Source organism: Polypterus senegalus, chromosome 7, assembly GCF_016835505.1.
Source record: "Polypterus senegalus isolate Bchr_013 chromosome 7, ASM1683550v1, whole genome shotgun sequence".
Lineage (NCBI taxonomy): Eukaryota > Metazoa > Chordata > Cladistia > Polypteriformes > Polypteridae > Polypterus > Polypterus senegalus.
In genome coordinates this window covers 108,141,078-108,163,198 of record NC_053160.1, presented here as the reverse complement: position 1 = coordinate 108,163,198, position 22,121 = coordinate 108,141,078, and the positions used below count along the sequence as shown (strand labels likewise).

The window sequence follows — 22,121 nt, the reverse complement described above, 5'->3', positions numbered from 1 at the left end:
CGGGTGTACAATGAAGACCAGTTGAGAGAAGAATACAGAGTACAATGATGGGTTTTGAAAGGAGCATTTGTTATGAACCGGATGGCAGAGTGATAAAGAACGTCAAGCTTCTGAAGCAGGCCTTTGGATGCTGATCTGTAAATAACATCACCATAGTCAAACATGGGAAGGATTGTCATTTGAACCAGAGTTTTCCTAGCAGATGATGTAAATGCAGAACGCATTCTATAAAGGAACCCAAGTTTTAATTTGATCCTAGACTTCAGATTGTCAATGTGTTTTGAGAAAGATAGAGTAATATCCAGCCAAATTCCCAGATATTTATATTCAGTAATCTGATCCAGTGGTGTCCCGTCAAGGGAACAGATACCTGGAGAGCTTGATGGAATATGACCTTTTTTACCGAACCACATAACTTTAGTTTTGGAAGTATTTAACTGGAGGTGCAAATTAGAAAGAGTCAGTTGCAAACTATTAAAACTAAGTTGGAGTTGCTGCAAGACTGTAGCAGGGGAAGGACCTGTAGAGTAAAGAATTGTGTCATCAGCGTAAAGATGGATAGATGAATCTGTAACCGAATTGGCGACAGTATTAATATAAATAGAAAAAAGTGTAGGTCCAAGTATTGATCCCTGCGGGACACCATTGGTGACTGGGAGAAGTTGGGAAAGAAGTAGTTCAGATTTCACGGACTGCACTCTATCAGTAAGATAATTGGAAAACCAAGACAAGGATTTGTCAGAGATGCCTGTGTCATGAAGCCTATCAATAAGACGCTTATGATTGAGAGAGTCAAAGGCCTTGGCCAAGTCAATGAAAATAGCAGCACAGTACAATTTAGAATCCAAAGCAGAATAGATATCATTTAAGACTTTAAGAGTAGCTGTTATACACCCAAACCCAGTTCTAAATCCTGATTGAACAGGTGATAAGATGTTATGTGCTTCCAAATAATCAGTGAGTTGACCATTTACAAGTTTTTCCAAAACCTTGGAGATACATGGCAAGACAGAAATAGGCCTGTAACAATTGGGATCTGACCGGTCACCACCCTTAAAGAGAGGGAACACTAACGCTGACTTCCAAGCATGAGGAATTTGCCCTGTACATATAGATAAATTGAATATATCTGTGATGGGAGCAGCAATAATGGAAGCGGCCAATTTAAAAAAGACAGGATCCACCTCATCAGACCCAGCAGATTTATTGGAATCCAGCCTGAGCAATTCATCCAGAACCTCTTCCTCTGAGAAAGCCCGCAAGGTGAAACTGTGAGAGGAGGATGGAAGTATTGTAAGATGAGGGAGAGTTGGAGAAGATGCAGTAGAGCAGTTTGTAGAATTTATAGGTAATGAAGCAGAATTAGAAAATTCAGGGGTTAGACCAGAAGTTATAAAGTGCTTATTGAGGAACTCCAACATACACTTCTTGTCTGATACTACAATATTCTCTAAGTAGAGTGAAGGAGGTAGTTTACAAGATGGTTTATTTTCCATCTCCTTTACCGTATTCCAGAATTTGTTAGGATCAGAGCTACTAAGAGAAAACTGCTTCTTAAAATAGTCTATTTTAGCCTTGCGAATGGCTTGTGAGGATTTATTTCTGAGTTGCTTAAAAACCAATATATCTGCTGGGGATCTAGAGTGTCGTGCCTTGCGCCAGAGAGTATTTTTTTGTTGTAAAAGCATAGTGAGCTCCGGGGTAAACCAAGGACTATGTCGATCCTTTACTCTAAGTCTTTTCATCGGAGCATGTTTATCAACAATAGCCCTGAAAAGCTTATAAAATAAATACCAAGCCTCGTCTACCGTTGGAACCAGCCTGATTCTTGACCAGTTAACATCAGCCATGTCGTGTAGAAAAGCTTGGTGATTAAAGTTTTTAAAAGCACGTTTGCAACATAATTGAGTTGTTTTCTTGATGGAGCAACCATTTCGAACACATGCAGTAAAACAGTGATCACTGATATCAGAACAAAATACCCCAGAGTTATACTTGTGAGGAGAATTAGTTAAAATAATGTCAATCAGCGTAGCCTTGTCTATAGATTTGGAGTCATATCTAGTGGGGGAGCAGATAATTTGATGCAAGTTTAATGCATCGAATTGTTGAATGACTTTATGGTTTGGTCATATCCCAGTTTAAATCACCAAGAAGCACGAATTCAGTTTTGATCAAGGGCGCCAACACACTGGACAATGTGGTTAAGGTACAGGCCGGGGCTGATGGAGGGCGATAACACCCAGCCACTGACAGAGTGAAATTGTTAGTGAATTCAATGTTTAAAACAAGCAAATCGAATTGCTTGGGAACTGTCTTAGATAAGGCAATTGAGCACTTAAGATGTTCTTTGATATAAATTGCCACGCAACCACCTTTGGAGGACCTGTCCTGTCTAAATAAATTGTAGCCAGGTAAGTTTAAATCAGGATAAGAAATAGACTTTTTTAACCAAGTTTCAGTGATTACTAGAAATTCAGGGTTTGAGCTCTCTACCCAAATCTTTAAGTTAGCCATCTTTGATAGGAGGCTTCTCGAGTTTATATGAAGAAACCCCAGGCTCTTTCTGGCACAGAAGTCGTTAAAGGACAGGTCATTTAAGGCTGGGTCAGGACCAGGATTAACATGCACGTTGCCTGAAATTATGAGTAAAAAGACGATTAGAGCCCGGCCTAGAGCTTTTAAAAGACCTTTTAAAAGACCACATTGTCGGTTCTTAACCCTTGATCTTTGTACGCGAGATGGTAACTCAGCAGACAGACACAAAATTCTCATAAAATGAGAGGATTACAACCACTGAGGAACAGAGTGCCGGGAAGAGAATATACCTTGTGTAAATACAAACAAATCAGTATTTCTCATTACTGATGGACTGAAATGAACAGGAGTAGTGACGGAATAACACATAAATATATCATTAGGTATATTGTGATCATAAAAGTGAGAGATTAAATTTAGTGTGATGCTAGAGGAGCATAAAAACAATAAAAATGGTAAAAAATGCATTGTTCTTGCCATTTAGTAAAAATATATGGATTTAACTAATAACCACAGTTAACATCAGAAAAAACCTGGTGGATGGGCACGGAGGCTGACGGTGAAGGATACTGCTGAACGGCGGGGGGCAAAGTCTAGCAGCCGATGAGCTAGTACTGGATAACTAGCAGCCGGAGAGCTGGAAAGCTTGCGACCGGAGAGCCAGAGAGCTAGCAGCCGGAGAGCCAGAGAGCTAGCAGCCGGAGAGCCAGAGAGCTAGCAGCCGGAGAGCCAGAAAGCTAGCAGCCGGAAAGCTGGAAAGCTTGCAGCCATTGCAAACTCCGTTTGTTGAACAAGAGGCTTTACCCTGGTACGAGGGGCCGCGGCAGCTCTTTTAATCCTTCCTGTATTTTGTGGTGTAACCAGGTTTCACTCATGAAACAGTCTTGTTACACGAAATGTTGATTGTTGCAATCATAAACCTTTCCTTGAAGAAAAAGAGCCTTCAAAAAAGACACATGCACCAGCGAGTGTAACAGTCAACCGTACGTCAAAGATTGCACACAGGAAACAGAAGTCAAATCAGTGGTACCCAAGGATTTTCTAAAGAAAGTCCTCTCACAGAAAGGCACTTTTACAGCCACAGCTGTGACAGGTTTCTCATCTCTCTCTTACAGAAAGGAACTGACAGGGCCTGCGCGCTGCCGTGAGCGCTCAGGGCTCAGTTTGTAGAGAGAGAGAGACCGCAGGCATGTACCTGGAAGCTGACAGGCACCCCGCGGTATGATGCCCTGCGCATGCTCACCCGCACACATCTGTGTGCACGCTCCCACCCACATCCCTCGTCCCCCCATCCCCCCATGCTGCTGCAGGATCCTTTGCAGAGAAAGCATGTTTTGTGATTTTTAACTTTTGAAGGTAAAACACGAGATAACTAGTTCGATATAAGCCTTTTAAAAAAAGTGCAGCGGCTGAATCCTGGGGCCAATGATGCTACAGTTCTCCGCCGGGGGAGGAAATGGTCATGAGCTGGCTGCTCAACGAATATATGGCACTGACTGATCAGCTCAGGTGTGCTGTCAAATTGCTCTGGGAAGCGACTATAGCCGGTTGCAGCATTCAATGAATATATGTCGTTGAATATATTCGGCTCCGGTATGCTGCAAATTGCACTGGGAAACAACTTTAGCCGGTTGCGGTGATCACTGAATCTACTTTGCCGAATATACTCAGCTCCGGCCTGTTTAATGTAATATATTCACCCACAAAGTCAAACACCCCAGAGATATTATTATCGTTGGATGCAGAAAAATCGTTTGATATGGTTGAATGGAACTACCTTTTTACTACATTGGAGAAATTTGGATTTGGCCTAAACATTTGTACATGGATCAAACTACTGTATGCCAGTCCAGAAGCGTCAGGTTGTATTAACAACATTAATTCAGACTACTTTAAACTAGAATGTGGTACTTTAGCTGAAAGAAATAATATTGTTAAGATAAATATCCTTCCTAAGCTTCTTTTTTTATTTTGAAACATTCCAATACACATCAATAAATCATTTTTTAAGAAATTAGATTCAACCATCACCTCATTTATTTGGAATTAAAAACAGCCACCTATTCAAAGGGCAACCCTACAAAGACCTAAGGCAAAAGGTGGCATGGCTCTACCAACCTTTCAATTTTATTACTTGGCAGCAAATATACAAGCTATAAAAACCTGGACATGGACACATACATATGAACATACACAGGCTTGGTCCAAAATAGAAATAAAAACCTGCAGTACCTCTTTATATTCCTTACCCCAATAAGTACAAGTCATCATCAAAATACTAGCAACCCAACTGTGCTTCACTCACTCAGAATATGGAACCAATATCTATATATATATAATTCACTAAGGCAAGACAACCATGAAAAGCACGCCGGAAATGTGTGGATTCACTAAGGCGCCGACAAGTGAGACACCTATGGCGCACACAGGAAGAAGCCACGCCCACCAACTCCAAGACCATTGGATACGACGACAACTCGCAGGGCCACGCCCACCAACTCGGACACGACGACACAGAAAAAATGGTGTCATTTATGTTCGTCTGTCGTAGAGGCCACATGCAGTGCAGGTCAGGTTAATGTCATGTACCTCCGAGCTACGTTGACTGTTCATAGAGGCATGTTTCTCGCAGAGGTGAATCGCCATATGCAGTGTGTGAAACGGTTTGCGAGGGGTATCCCATGGGATCCTTAAAACAATCCTTTAAAACTGAGGTTAAAGCACAATGAAGGAATCAGTCTTTAAAAACCAATAAGCCCTGTGCCTCTGTTTCATTACCATCTCACCTGCTTCACCAATGCAGGCCCTGCAACAGTCGAGACGCTCTGTCAGCAGCTGACCTTCTCTGTGCCTGACCGGTTCACACAGAGGCAGCGCAAGAGAAAGCCGCGCCAGAGACAGACAGAGGCACACACACAGGCAGCTGGTGGGCAGCCCTCCGTGAGTTTCTCTTGCGAGCGTACACATGACCAGGCGGTGTGTATGCTTCGAGAACGAGGCTGGACGCGGCTTGCGACCGGGCACATGAGCAGGCAGTGTGTATGCTTCGAGTGCGAGGGTGGACGCGACAGGACCATCTAGGAAAAATCATGTCGCGGATGTGATTCGCTGTATGCAGTGTGTAAAACAGTTTGTTTCTCGCAGATGTGAATCGCTGTATTCGGCGTGTAGAACAGTTTGCGAGGGGTGTCCCTGTGTCTTTCCAGAAGTGTTCAACCATCAATAAATAATTATGCAGTGTTTGTTATGCCGCGGGTTCACTATTGTGTTGTATTTTGCTCTCTCCAGAGTTCCATCTTTTCATTCACTTACTGTTGTATTCTCACATTAACCTGTTTTAGACAACCGTGTCTTTCCACAAGTGTTTAGCATTCAATAAATAATTATGCATGAGATTGATCGTGTGTCTAGGCGTGGGTAAGCCGTTGAACCCCATTCGGGCTGCAAACCATGGAATTGCCACTAAGTGCGACTCATACGCGCCCACTGTTTTCGTCCCTACCCTTTGTACAAACCCTCCCACACGTTGACTGTTAATAGAGGCATGTTTCTCGCGGAGGTGAATCGCCATATGCAGCATGTAAAACTGTTTGCGAGGGGTATCCCATGGGATCAATAAAACATTCCTTTACAACTGAGGTTAAAACACAATGAAGTGAGCAGTCTTTAAAAAATGAGTTTTCGGTTACGACGCACGACGGCGTGCAGCATAGCAAAGTGTTGTACACCCTACATACAGCAATTCGCATCCGCGACAAACATGCATCTTCTTAGATGCTCCTGCACTTTGTACACACCCCCCTCCCACCTCGCTACGCCGCACGGACGATTGTGTGTTGGTTCGTTCCATGCATTGTTACAATGTTGCTTTTCTTGCTGATTTATTACATTACCGATTTTGCAAATGTTAAATTTTCTCCCTGTGCTTAAAAATTATTTAAAAACCGACCTGATTATGCGGCGTATGGTACACCGCGGGTTGGCTAGTAGGAAATATTTTAAGATAGAGAAGCTTTCATCTGTGGCACTTCTGTACGAGAACCACCTATTTCCACAATCTCAAACGATTGCAGTTTTTAATGTCTGGAAAACATTCGGGATTAAATCACTTAGAGATCTGTACATAGACAAAGTACAGTATTTGCATCCTACAAACAATCACACTCCAAATTTCACTTTCCAGCAACACATTTCTTTCACTACCTTCAAATTAAAAACTTTGTTAAACAGAACCTGCCCAATTTTCCTCACCTCTCACCTACCTCTATTGCAGAGAAAATATTGACTAGTCTTGAGGACTCGGAGAACATTTTCGTAATATATAAAACCATTTTACAGTCCCTCCCTTTCAAAAATCCAAGAGTCCAGTGGGAAAAGGATCTTTCACTCAACATTTCAGAAAAGGAATAGAAGGTAGCAATGCACAGAATTCACTTGAACTCCATAAGTGCAAAGCATACAATTATTCAGTTATTAAAATTATATATCGTGCACATCTGTCTCATTTAAAATTGTCCAAAATGTTTCCAGGGCAAGATCCAACCTGCAAACGTTGCAATCAAGAGTATTTGTATATTTATTCATTTACTTACTTTTCTACCTAGTTATGTATTGATTTAAAGAGCTGCTGTAAAACCTCAAATTCCCCCCCAGGGGCCAAGTAAAGTTCTATCTATCTCAGAGCCCTATAACAAATTCACTTGATAATGCAATTACACAATTTACAAATAACTAATTACATATTGAATTCATATAAAGACACAGACTAGTTTAAACAAACAAGAAAACAAAGTAGTTTGAAACTGATTAATATAAATATAATTTAACAATATCTGTCCCTTAATTAACTGTTGAACTTTGGCCAGCTGACAACATAGGAGAGGAAAATAAAACACTCCAATCAGCAGCATGTCCATTAAAAAATAGTCCACAGTAATTTGTAACAGAGAAAGCCAGAAACAGCCAGTGTGTGTGTGACTGTGATGGACTTGTATCCCATCCAGCAGGTCGCTCCTATAACAAACTCGTCTGCTTTAGTAAGCACACCAGAATAGACTTCAAAGCAACATGACAGTTTAAACATTTGACTCCTTGGTAAATGAACCAGAAGGGTTAAAAGATCAGATCAAAGGAAAGCAAGCAGGAGATGCTAAGGCATGTAATGACATTGACAATAAATGACACAGTAGATTCAGTGTCAGTTTGTGAGAGCTTACAATAATACATTATTATGACTGAACATCACTGCCCAATCTAGAGTGAATATTCAAAACAGTAGGAAAGTAGTAGTTTAATCCATAGGGGTTATTGTGAAGATGGATACAAGGTTTAAAAGATGCAGGCAAAAATCAAATTGACATTTCATGCTTATGCTAAGTGTATTGTTTTAACCTTGATTTTAGCTAATAAGAGCAGTAGCTTCTTTAAAATAACTAACAAAAATGTAGTATTACATCCATGTTCTCATACTTCTAAGACTAAATATGTTGCTTTTAGTATTATTTTCCATTATATGACTTTATAAACTATAAAATGAATACTCCAATGGTTTAAGAACACCCCTTCCTTAAAGTAATGTGAATGATATCACTCCTTTTTAAGTGAGAATGTAAATTTCCTTTGTCAAGGAAAGAAACAGTCTTAGAAATTTAAGCTTGGTTCTTACCGCATACTGAAATGTGAGGTTGAACCCTCGATCATTTGCTCGGAGATGTCTCTCTTCCTCTACACAGAAATATTACATGAAAATAAAGAAAAAGGAGGTGGTCAAGTTAAATACTGTACATAAATAAAAGTGGCAGTATTTAAAAAAAAAATGGCAACTAAATGAGACTGAGTTCTGCAAAACATTCAGAAATGTAAGGAAGGCATTAGGAAGAATAGAACATTAGAACATTAGAACAATCTAGACAAGAACAGGCCATTCAGCCCAACAAAGCTCGCCAGTCCTATCCACTTGTATCCTCCAAGAAAACATCAAGTCGAGTTTTGAAAGTCCCTAACGTTTTACTGTCTACCACACTACTTGGTAGCTTATTCCAAGTGTCTATCGTTCTTTGTGTAAAGAAAACTTCCTAATGTTTGTGCGAAATTTACCCTTAACAAGTTTCCAACTGTGTCCCCGTGTTCTTGATGAACTCATTTTAAAATACAAGTCTCGATCCACTGTACTAATTCCCTTCATAATTTTAAACACTTCAATCATGTCACCTCTTAATCTTCTTTTGCTTAAACTGTAAAGGCTCAGCTCTTTTAATTTTTCCTCATAATTCAACCCCTGTAGACCTGGAATCAGCCTAGTCGCTCTTCTCTGGACCTTTTCTAGTGCTGCTATGTCCTTTTTGTAGCCTGGAGACCAAAACTGCACACAGTACTCAAGATGAGGCCTCACCAGTGCATTATAAAGGTTGAGCATAACCTCCTTGGACTTGTACTCCACAGATCGTGCTATATAACCTAACATTCTGTTAGCCTTCTTAATGGCTTCTGAACACTGTTGGGAAGTTGATAGCTTGGAGTCCACTATGACTCCTAAATCCTTCTCATAAGGTGTACTCTCGATTTTCTGACCGCCCATTGTGTATTCAAACCTAATATTTTTACTTTCTATGTGTAATACTTTACATTTACTGACATTAAATTTCATTTGCCACAAATCTGCCCAAGCCTGTATGCTATCCAAGTCCTTCTGTAATGATATAACGGATTCCAAATTATCTGCTAATCCACCTATCTTGGTATCATCTGCAAACTTAACCAGCTTGTTACTTATATTCCTATCCAAATCATTTATATATATTAAAAATAGCAGCGGCCCTAGCACTGACCCCTGTGGAACACCACTCTTAACATCGGCCAGTTCTGATGAGGTTCCTCGCACCATCACCCTCTGCTTCCTGTGTTTCAGCCAATTCTGCACCCATCTAAAAACATCACCCTGAACTCCCACTTCTTTTAACTTGATCCCCAACCTCTCATGTGGCACCTTATCAAATGCTTTCTGATAATAAACTAAAACAAAATTAAATTTAATTTACTGAAATCACAGTAAGGATCAGAAGTTGTGAAAATTGCTTCATTCGTAACTATTATTATTATTATTATTATAAATAAGGAGCAAGACACCATTAAACGAATGCACTTTAGACAAGAACTTAGTAACTAGGTGATCAGCTAATGAAATAAATAAATAAGATTGGGTGTTTATATTAAAACTGAGCACTGTATTTTTCTGAAAATATCACAATCCCAAAAGCTTCTTGGGCAGCTATTACTCAGACTATCATAAATGGTTACACTTAATCAATGTTAATACTAATCTTTTTTTCTACCTGCATTAATTTTCAGATTTATTTTACTATGTATTATATAATATATTTAGTACATCTGTTACCTTTTTAAACATATACATAGTGTCTTGTTTGTTAAGTCATACTCTAGACAAGAAACTTTACACATAGCTACAGAACTATGCTTACCATCAAAAAGGTAAAGTGACTAAGTTACAGTTGGATAACAGGATTGGACTTATTATACTGTTATCCATGTTACATAATTAAAGATGAACCTTCCAGCGAGGAGCTGGGAGGCCACTTTGTTTAGGTCTAGTAGACTCTTACTCTTTGCAAAAAACAGAGTTTTTCACTGGGATTTCATTATATCACTTTACATCCCTTTTTCCTGATGTTACCAAATATTTGGTCATTGGTATGTACTATGTGTTATAAAATTTGTAATTCTGAACTTGACCTTTGATCTGAATTTATTGAAAATGTGATATGGGCTTTATTGGTTAATGTTTATGCATTTTGTACATTATGTAGTATTCTAAGACAGTTTAACACAAAATGTATTACAAAATTATAACATTGCTGTTTTTATACCATGATGTTTCTTTTTTATGCAGTTTATGCCAAAGAATGACATCCCACGGTCCTATTTCTTCCACACAAGTTTACCATGAAATCTGAAACAGAAAAATGGAGGAAATACATGTCAGCATTTCTCACATTTGAGAAAGACATGAGGCAGAAATCATAAGATACAGTATAAAAGTGTTGGATTTATTCTTTACCTACCTAGAACTTATTAAATTAAACTACTATAAATATTTATCCTACCTCTGCTTTTTGTTCAAAATAATGTAGAAGGTTTGTCTTAATTCCACCTGGTTCTCACTCACTAATTCTTACTATTGCTGTTTCTGTCTTTACCTGTTGCATTTCTTCTTTCCAATTCACTCTTTGTCCCAAATCCTCAGTCTCTTCCATGTGCCACTGCACATCTATTAGCCTTCATTCTTATCATTTAGCTCTCTAAAGAAATACTGTATTTCCCTTCTACCCGATTCAACCTGTCTACAACTGAATATATCTACTATTAAAAAAGTCATCTCCTTGGCTTAACTCAGAGCGGGTCCAAAGAGGCACCTGAACGGCAGTTCAGCCCATCTTTATTGCAGCTCCTAGGCTCAGACCCCTGTAGCCATCTCTAGCAATTGATAGGGCACCTCATCAAGCCTTCAACTCCAGCTGCCAGGCTCGTGTCCTTGTGGTCTATAGCACCACCCGCAGAATGTCTCTCTCAGCCTCTCACTCCCCTGCAGCCATGCTGGCTATCTCGGGTAAGTTGCTACAACTGAGCCGCGCTTTGGCTTCTCCAGTTCAAAAGTCACTCAACTGGAGTGGCCATCAGCCCATGAGTGCTGTCCACATGCTCCGAGGGACTTCCTCCTGGCTGCCTTCCTTCTCTTCCTTTCATCCACTCACTTGCACCAGATCTCTCCCTTGCTCCTGCCTTCTCTCTCTCTCCCTCTCTCCACTTTTTAACCTTCGGCCTTCTACCTTTTGATTCTTTACTTCCCTTCTCTTTTTTATTTTCTTTTTGTATGTCCTTTTTCTCCTCACTCGCAAGCACACTACTCTTCTTAAATTGGGGATGTGGCACAGCTACGGCAATCAGCAACTCCCGGCACCAATTAGGGTCATGGGCGATCCTGCACCTGTGCACTAAGTGCAGGGCCATCCACTCCCACATTGCACACAGGAACTGCTCTACCCTGCTACCACACCCACACCTGAAGACACAAGTCTGGCGATTATTTATTTAACACTAGAATTACCAGAGCCTACGAAAAAACTCGTAATTCCGTCCCACCATAAATTGCTTCTTAAATCCCTTCACACCTCTCCGCCAGCGTCCTTTGTCCTCTAAATGTGCTGATAAAGAGAAGCTAGGAGCAGCCAGCTATTCCATCCCCCCACCAATTTAGAACATGCACGAACTTCTCTCAGCTCATGCCTTGATTGAGTATCTGGGAGTGAAGTGGAGTTTTAGAGTGGAAATAATAGATCGTTATTTGGAACACACGCATTTCATGTCTGTTCCGTTTCTACAGTAATCTGTGCCAACACATTGTTAAAACAGAAACGTTTTTTATATTCTAGTAGTAGATGACAAAATGTAGGCATAAACTACATAATGTATGAAGCCTGAAGTCCAAATAACAAAGAAACATTTTCACAAAAGGTACAAATATAACACAATTGCACTTTTATTCAAAAATATAACTGCAGAAACAAAAAGCTGCCTTAACATGCGACATTGACAGCTGTTTATTATAACTTCCTCCGTGGTGCAATAGAATCAGTTTTTGCCTTGGAATCAAAAGGTCGCGAGTTTGATCCTGCACCACTCCGTTTTGAGAAGTAAACTGCTCTTAGTCTTACTATTTTAGAATAAAAACATACATTTGATTTCAGTCTGTAACAGCCGTGCAATTTATGATCCTTGTAAAGGTTAGTTTTTTTAAATTCACTTTTCATTCTCTCAGTCGCATTCAGAATCAATCCATACAACCCCATCTGACACGGCTGTTTTCACATAAAGACGCGCTATAGCTCTGCAGTGTACCACGATGCATACTAACGCCCCCCCCCCAAAACCGGGTTCTGACACACAAACGCTGGCGAAGCTGCCTTCTTCGTATCTCACCATCACTTGCTTTTCTTTTTATTCAGTTTTATTGAGTGTTCCTGCCAGTCCCTGCATGTTGCTGTATGCTGTTTCTTTTGTACTCCAGGACATGCAGAGGAAAGAATGGTAAAGAGCAGTAACTTCGGCACGTTCTAAATTGGTGGGGGGATGGAATAGCTGGCTGCTCCTAGCTTCTCTTTATCAGCACATTTAGAGGACAAAGGACGCTGGCGGAGAGGTGTGAAGGGATTTAAGAAGCAATTTAAGGTGGGACGGAATTACGACTTTTTTCATAGGCTCTGGTAATTCTAGTGTTAAAAGACTCCAATTAGCCACAGAACTCATTTTACCATAAACAGATTTATTTGTGTGCATCTTTGCAAATTTAAATCTCCTAATAAATCTGGCATCCCACTTGAAAATAAAACAGATACCCACAATATAAACAAATAATGATGCCATCAGGATTATCAGGATTTGCCATGTCACAATGTAATTGATAGGTTTGTTTGAAAAAGCTTGATAGACTTTAAAATGACTTAAATTTAAGAAATGAACACTCCAATGGATCCCATAATAGTTTTATTACAATACACAGCAAGCTTCATTTGAAAGTAAACCTCGGTTTGGATACTATAAAAATCCATTACATTACATTCTTATGATGTTAATCTTGAGATTTTAAGAGGACAGTTTGTGTGACTCTGTAGTTTTCTTTTTTCAAAGCATGTTGCTGATATTTGTTAAGTAAGGCATTTCAAGTGAATAAACTCCATGGTCTCTGAGGAGATTTTTGTATTCTGGAATGACAACCTAGATGAGTTTCAAGAAACAATTGAACACAAATAATATTTGATTCATCTTACATAAATGTATAGATGCCAGTTTAAGTATGGGGTTTTCAGGTGCAATCCATACATCATGACTTCCTAAGTACCCATAGCAATAAGAGACATATAAGTGTGACACTAAATAAATATTATATTGAATCCTTCATTAATTAACTATTCCCCTGAAATGAACTGGTGCCACATGCAGTGTTGGCTTTTACCTTGTTTTCAATATTGGACAGGTAGTGTTTGGTCTTTTCTAACCCTTATCTATATTAAGTGGGCATGAAAATGGAAGCTGGACAGATGCATAGAAGAAAATTTAAGGAAGCAACCACAAGAATCATTTCAAAATATGTACAACGCTATCAGTAAAATCAAGTGCACCTAACAGAACCTGTGATTTAAAGGAACTGGGTTTTACTGGGCTTCTTAATCCTAGAAGTTTTCCTGGAAATACTGGAAATAAACCACTGCTAGGGGTTTAGGTGCACACTTCTTGACAGACTTAGTGAAGTTAAGAGAGGGGAAAAAGTTCACTGATGGAAGGAAACGTGATTCAAGCACAGACAGGAAAAATGGAAATGGTATATGATACGCAGACAACTACTATGGATAGGTGTTTCTCCTTTCTTATTTTCTTTCTACAATTACTTACAGAATATTATTTGTTGAATAGTTTGGTGATACTTAAGGTGATGGTAAGTGCAAACCCTGGCCCGGAGATTTTCTTTTTTTTTGTCATTGTTTTGTAAAATTGTTTATTTTTTTCAAGAACACTTAGCCAGCTAAGTTGATCCACATGTTTGGAAGGAAAATGACAGCTCTTACCAAATTGTATGCCAAAGAAGGACACCCATCAGGCATTTTTTTTTTGTTCCAGCAGGATATCAACAATGGACATTTTTTTCATTTATTATTTAGTATTTTTATCAGACATCTACATTACATACTACTTATTATTTATAGAAAGACAAACTTACTGTTCCTTTAGCCACTGTCCACTAACAGGCTGTGGCTGTATGTGGCTGGTATGAGCAGAAGATAACTTACAAGATAATGTACACTAATGTCAAGACAACAAGTGATTGTAACAATCATTGACAACAGTAAGTCAAGCATAAGGGATTCAGTTAGTTGGCTGCACCTAATGTCAAAGGATCATTGCACATTGTCTATGATTAGTGTATGACCACACTGTTTTAGTTATCCAGCTTGGAAGAAGTTGAAAGTACTATCCATCTATCCATTATCCAACCCGCTATATCCTAACTACAGGGTCACAGGGGTTTGCTGGAGCCAATCCCAGTCAACACAGTGCACAAGGAATGAAACAAACCCCAGGCAGAGTGCCAGCCCACCGCTAGGCACACACGAACACACACACACACCACACAATCATTATTCACTAAGCTTCTGGATCATACAAAATGTCATTATGCAAATGGAAAAGTTGTGCCTGTCATGCCAGTCGGGAGTACTCAGCTGTCACCCGAACCAAGACTCTAACACAGTAAACCAAACCAAGAAATTTAAAAATATAGATTATTAACCAGAAATATTTAAATACTATGACCAAAATTGACACTTTTCTCCTGGCAATAAAGTAATAAAATGCTGTAGCTACAAAATAGTAATATGGCACACTTAAATTTAAATGTCAAAAACATGTAGGCCTACACTTATCCCATCTAAATTATTAATACAAAACAAATATGTACAAACATTCCTTGCAATCAGAACTCTCAGACATAGTCAGAAATAGCAGTTGAGACACTGGATGCTACTCAGAGTTCTTAACCACCAAAGAGGCTGCTGCCATGGCTTCTGAACCTTCGGGAGCTAGAGGGCCAAAGACATTCTAGGCAACTGGAAAACTTTACCTACAGAGTGATCAGGTTATTTGAGGTTGTCAAAAGAGCACACTTTATGTATGGAGTTCTGAGAGAAACAGGCAGATGGCTCCATCTAAAGGAGCACAGTAGTGCAGGAATAACATTGCAGCAGGGTGAAGCCCATCATTTTTTGCATCATGCATAACCCACTGGATGTGATGGCTCATTCACTCCCATCTATATTATTATTTGGTAATAAAAGTACTTAAAATTACAGTTTATTTAGTGTCAGATTAAACCATGCAGGACTGGTGTATCAGCCAAAACCACTATCACTGTCATATCAAGTCTAATCATATGCTGAGTCAGTGAATAAGGGACAAAGTGGCCAAGAAGTAACCAAAGAAGGTGAGTACTGGTCCCACAGCAGTGTATCTAATAGGAAATTCAAGCAGACATCTAGAATTTGAAGCATTAAACACAAGTGGTTCTGTTCTCAATGGAATTAATGGGCACTTGGTTAACCCCAAATTTTCAGAGTAAACATTTAAGGATCAATGAAGGCAGGGAAACAGTACGTTTCCAAACCTCTTCTGCTTTTACGGATGCACAGTGGGAGTTATTATAATAAAGAAAGAGCTGTGACTGCGGTGCGCTGGCGCCCTGCCCGGGGTTTGTTTCCTGCCTTGCGCCCTGTGTTGGCTGGGATTGGCTCCAGCAGACCCCTGTGACCCTGTAGTTAGGATATAGCAGATTGGATAATGGATGGATGGATGGATGGAAGAGCTGTGTATGTCCAACTAATGGATTTAATTTCATGTTTGTCCAATCACTTTAATAATAAATAATATTTACCAATTTACTTTGCAACTATATCAATGGAAATATACTTCTAAGCAAGGTTATTATAATTAACAAAAACAAAAATCAAAACTGAAACTATTATTAAAAAAAATTTTCATAAACTGAAATAAAATAATAACAAAGCCGAAATGAAAAACTAAAACTAAACTAAACTATTAAAGTAGCTAGAAAGACTAACTCAAATAAAATAATAATATACTAAAAATATTTTTAGTTTTCGTTTTTGAATTTATATTCTTGCCATTGGTCTTTAACCCTTTATCCACCACGAGCCACCCTAATATACAGTATTTATCCAGCAAACGGCGGCAAACGGAGGGCAGGTGTTTACGAAGCATTTGCGGTAACAGAGCAAGCTGAATATGAGCGCGTAAAGCGTGAGAAATAAAAAGCGATTTACTGTGCTGCCTTTCTTTGTGCTTGATTTACTTCAAACACCTGAAATTGGAAAGTGCTGATCAACAAAAACTTGACTGTATGGACAGAAAAATCTATACTAATAAAAGGCAAAGCCCTCACTCACTCACTCACTCACTCACTCACTCACTCATCACTAATTCTCCAACTTCCCGTGTAGATAGAAGGCTGAAATTTGGCAGGCTCATTCCTTACTGCTTACTTACAAAAGTTGGGCAGGTTTCATTTCGAAATTCTACGCCTAATGGTCATAACTGGAAGGTATTTTTCTCCATTAACTGTAATGGAGTTGAGCTGAAATGACGTGGGGGGCGGAGTTTCATGTGACATCATCACGCCTCCCACGTAATCACGTGAACTGACTGTCAACGCAGTGCGTAGAAAACCAGGAAGACCTCCAAAAAGCGCTTAAGAAAACATGCATTATATAATTGAGAAGGCAGCGAAACAATAAGAAGCGAGGAGTGACATATACTACCATATTCATGAGTGCTGCTACCTCGGAAAGAAAGCAAGGTGTAAACCTAAACTTTAAATTAAGTTCATAGACAGGCTACCGCTGGCGTTTCACATGCCCACAGGTAATGCGGGATACAAGTTTAATGAGAGGATGCAGGATATAAACGAGAATTTTGATCACTTTGTAACTAAGTTAAAATTGTAGGTGAAGGGGTGTGCTTATGCAAATTCGAGACTGTGTTTGTGGGGATTGACAGTTAAGGCGGTGGGGAGTCACGTCATCATCACCCCCATTTACCTCATTTCGCTCTGAGCTGAGCTCCACGGCTAACGCCGTCTTCCGAAGCAACTTCGTCAGACTGCCACCAAATACTCACAGAAAAATCCACAAGTTAATATACACGCTGTCTCTAGAGTTTCTCCACACTGAATCCTCCAGGCACTACTTACAAAACGTTACACTGACAATCGCACAGCTGAGAAGCTTCGATGCATGTGCTCCATAACGCATTAAAAAAATAATGCATTTAATCACAGTTTCAATTCCAACCAAAGGGGAACTTCTGTCAATGCATGATTTGCACAGAGACACAGGAGGTCGTAGAAACAAGAAGGATTTTTATTCAAACACTGCAACACATGCGCTTAAACGTGCTCAATGACAAGTCAGAGATGACAGTTCCGCTAGGAGCAGAGAGAGAGAGATAAAAGCAAGCAAACAATCAATTTTCAACTGACAGGCGCTGCACAAGGCTTTTAAGTTAGCGGAGTATAGCGCGAGGTTTGCAGTACGCGTATAGCGCAAGTGAGAAAGTAATAGTGATGTGTCGTTGCGAACGAGCCGGCTCTAAGTGCCGATGCTTTCAAGTGAACGAGAGGAGCCGATGTCCGTCGAGCAGAGCCGAAACTTCGCCGCTCCACATCGGACTAGGATCATACCATTATGTGAAAGAAGGAAGGGGGCAGACGCTCCGAAGACAGCGAGTGTTGGTACAGGCCAGGTACACAGAGCAACACTGTCGCTCTGTGTATCTGTCGCTGCGACAGACGAGGAGCCAGATTTAAATGCAAGCGCATCGTGAAGAAAAAAGAAGAGTAAAGAAAAGAGTGAAAGCCGAAAAAGAAGCAGCATCTGGCTGCATTTCAGTGATGTTGGAGACTGCAAAGCTAAGTGCAGAATATGAAAATATCCGTTAGAGCAGGGTCAACAACAAACCTGCACAGACATATAAGATCCACCCACCCATCCGTGCAACTGGAAGAGACCGTGCCCAACCAATGGGGAACTTCTGTCAATGCATGATTTCATGGTACATTGATCAGTGCTTCCCAAAACCTCAGTATGTAAAGACGGCGTTGGAATATTTCGAATATATAATGTAAGCGCTGGAATATTTAAAGTCAAATCTTGAATATATAAAGTCAGCGTCGGAATATATTGTCACGCTTGGGTCACAGATTTGCACAGAGACACAGGAGGTCGTAGAAACAAGAAGGATTTTTATTCCTAGAAACAAGAAGGATTTTTATTCAAACACTGCAACACATGCGCTTAAACGTGCTCCATGACAAGTCAGAGATGACAGTTCCGCTAGGAGCAGAGAGAGAGAGATAAAGCAAGCAATCAATTTTCAACTGACAGGCGCTGCACAAGGCTTTTAAGTTAGCGGAGTATCGCGCGAGGTTTGCATTACGCGTTATAGCGCAAGTCAGAAAGTAAAGAGCAATGTGAGGGTAGTCTGTGTTTCAGGGGTTCTGGTTTGCCCAGGGCGTCTGTATCTTCTTGGGGTGCGATCAGCCCTCTAGCTCACACCCTCCCCCTCAGCTTTATTCACATTCCCGTGAATCAAGCGACTCTCTGTACCAGGTTCATTTAGTCGTGATAATACGCCTGCGCTGACGTGTTCAGAACCTGGTCGATGTTTTACTGTGAAACGGTAAGGTTGTAAGCCCAGAAACCATCTCATGAGGCGAGAGTTTGTATCTTTCTGTCGGTATAACCATTGAAGTGGACCATGATCAGTTACCAAAGTGAAGTTTCGTCCCGACAAGTAATAGCGAAGCCCTCCACCACACAATATAAAGTAAGCGCTGGAATATATAAACACAAAACTTCAATATATAAAGTCATCGTCGGAATATACAAAGTCAGTGCTGGAATATCCATCCATTTTCCAACCTGTTGAATCCGATCACAGGGTCACGGGATCTGCTGGAGCCAATCCCAGCCAACACTGGGCACAAGGCAGGAACCAATCCTGGGCAGGGCACATGCATCATTTTCAAAACATTAACCGAACAGTGTTTTTAATTAATTTTTCTGAATACGCTTTTGTTAACTTACTTCAGTTCAGAGTCGTTTCAATCAATATATTTTGACTTTGACTTTATATAATCAGGAATGACTTTATATATACTGACACTGACTTTATATATTCAAGTTTTGACTTTATATATTCGGCAATGACTTTATATATTCAAGTTTTCACTTTATATATTCTGACCCGACTTTATATATTCAGAAAATCAATATATTTGCCTGTTTCGCACCCATAGTATATGTGTGTGTGTATATATGTACACATGTGTATATATATATATATATATATATATATATATATATATATATATATATATGACAACAACACTCATATCAATGACAAAACAATTACATTAGCAATCATGTTACGTTATTTTTAAAATTTTTCCTTTTCTTTTTCATAACTTCTTTTACACACTACTTCTCTGCTGCGAAGCGCAGGTATTCTGCTAGTCATGAATAAGTGACGTTTCAGTTTATTTCTCAGGTGCCTGCTTGTTGTTGATAATAATTCACCTGCCACTTCGCACAGAGAGACTGACGGTCATCCTACAAGATCAGCATATTGTTACTGATCAATCACGTTTGGTATAAAAAAGTTGTTTAACAAAGTAGCAATACAAACCTTGTAAAATTCCTGAGTTGGCAATGTCTCTACTGAACTACAGGTAGGTAGGCGAAGACAGTCTTCCAACTGGTGAAAAACTAAACCTACTAATGTGTTTTTGTATTCATTCTATATTTATTAATTTATCTTTTTTTAGTTTATATTCACAGCTCAAAATATCAGACATTGTGAAAATAATCCAGTAGCAGAATTAGGTTTTAAAATATTTGTGCCCTTTTTTTCCAACATTTTTCTCTCTCTCAAAACAGATAGTTCAGATATGATATTCTTTTTGTTCTTAACATCAGCAATATCATACGTATTGCATATCAGTGACTTTTCCTGCCTTACATCCAAATCTGATGGGGTAGGCTCCAAGTTCCTGCGTTCCTGCTCCGGATAAACAGGTTTATATAATGTATACATTGCTCCTAATCTCAGATGCTGTCTCTGTTGTTTTGTGGCTGTCCATACACTAATTACTTGCTCTTGCTTTGCTCATTAAGGGTTTACTGTTCTTATGCATGGGCTATTCAAGTCTCACCACCCCTAACCTTAATACTAAATGCTTGTTTTTCTTATTTTCCCTCAGTAGAGCCAGGTGGAGTCTGCACACGAATTCAAGCCTAAAAGCCCTGTTCTTTCTAAGGCCACATGATTTTCATGATCACACCTAAGAGAACAATGTAAAATCTATTTTCACTATCTGTTTTTGATATTTTTCAGGCCTGCAGATTAAGGCCATCTAAATTAATGGTCACGCATGTTGCCCAGGGTCCCCACAAGCTTAGGGGCCCCATGCTAATCGATGCCTGTTGTGACTTCCTGTCAATAAATAAATACTATACTAAACTAGAAATATTTGTCATTGTGTTACAAGTTGTTTTGTCTTGGTTAAGTAATATATTGCTCTACTTTCTCCTTTGTATTATTAAGAGGTAGCCTATCAGAATGCCTAATCCCACAGATTTACCACTGTTTATAAGGTATTATTGTATATAACTTCTCCCCACCTTCCCTTCTATATCTATAACCTCAGGCAATTAAATGTAGTAAAAAGACAAACAGGCGTTAAGTTACAATTTAAACAATGTATTATTGATCTATACTAATAAAAGGCAAAGCCCTCACTCACTCACTCACTCACTCACTCACTCACTCACTCACTCACTCACTCACTCATCACTAATTCTCCAACTTCCCGTGTAGGTAGAAGGCTGAAATTTGGCAGGCTCATTCCTTACAGCTTACTTACAAAAGTTGGGCAGGTTTCATTTCAAAATTCTACGCCTAATGGTCATAACTGGAAGGTATTTTTCTCCATTAACTGTAATGGAGTTGAGCTGGAATGACGTGGGGCGGAGTTTCGTGTGACATCATCAGGCCTCCCACGTAATCACGTGAACTGATTGTCAACGCAGTGCGTAGAAAACCAGGAAGACCTCCAAAAAGCGCTTAAGAAAACATGCATTATATAATTGAGAAGGCAGCGAAAAACAATAAGAAGCGAGCTAGTGACATATACTACCATATTCATGAGTGTTGCTGCCTCAGAAATAAAGCAAGGTGTAAACCTAAACTTTAAATTAAGTTCATAGACAGGCTACCGCTGGTGTTTCACATGCCCACAGGTAATGCGGGATACAAGTTTAATGAGAGGACGCAGGATATAAACGAGAGTTTTGATCACTTTGTAACTAAGTTAAAATTGTAGGTGAAGGGGTGTGCTTATGCAAATTCCGAGAGACTGTGTTTGTGGGGATTGACAGTTAAGGCGGGTGGGGGAGTCACGTCATCATCTCCCTCCCATTCATCTAATTTCGGTCTGAGCTGAGCTCAGGGCTAATGCCGTCTTTCGAAGCAACTTCGTCAGACTGCCACCAAATACTCACAGAAAAATCCACAAGTTAATACACACGCTATCTCTCGAGTTTCTCCACACTGAATCCTCCAGGCACTACTTACAAAAGGTCACATTGACAATCGTGTTACGTTATTTTTAAAATCTTTCCTTTTCTTAGCACAAGCACAGCTGAGAAGCTTCGATGCATGTGCTCCATAACGCTAAAAATAATGCATTTAATCACACTTTGCATTACAAGCAAAGGGGAGCTTTTGTCAATGCATGATTTCCTGGTACTGTACACGATTACATTGATCAGCGAATCCCGATTCATTTTACCCTCGCACCACCTTAGTTTGAGAAGAAGTCTGAAAAATATGAGGTTAACACAGAAAAACATCACCAATTCAAGCTTTATGAATAATCGATTCGC

General features: G+C 39.7%; 1 protein-coding gene across 2 annotated transcripts in view; it reads right to left on the bottom strand.

Moving 5' to 3' along the window:
* Nucleotides 1–22,121, bottom strand: part of LOC120532774 (phospholipid-transporting ATPase ID-like) — a 193,959-nt gene that overhangs the window by 137,368 nt on the left and 34,470 nt on the right. For both annotated transcript variants that reach the window (XM_039759146.1, XM_039759147.1), the window contains 2 exons: nt 10,422–10,504; nt 8,204–8,262 (listed from right to left, as the gene is read on the bottom strand). In XM_039759146.1, coding sequence (XP_039615080.1) covers nt 8,204–8,262; nt 10,422–10,464 — 102 coding nt within the window. In that variant the 5' untranslated portion in view covers nt 10,465–10,504. The remainder of the gene's footprint in view (nt 1–8,203; nt 8,263–10,421; nt 10,505–22,121) is intronic.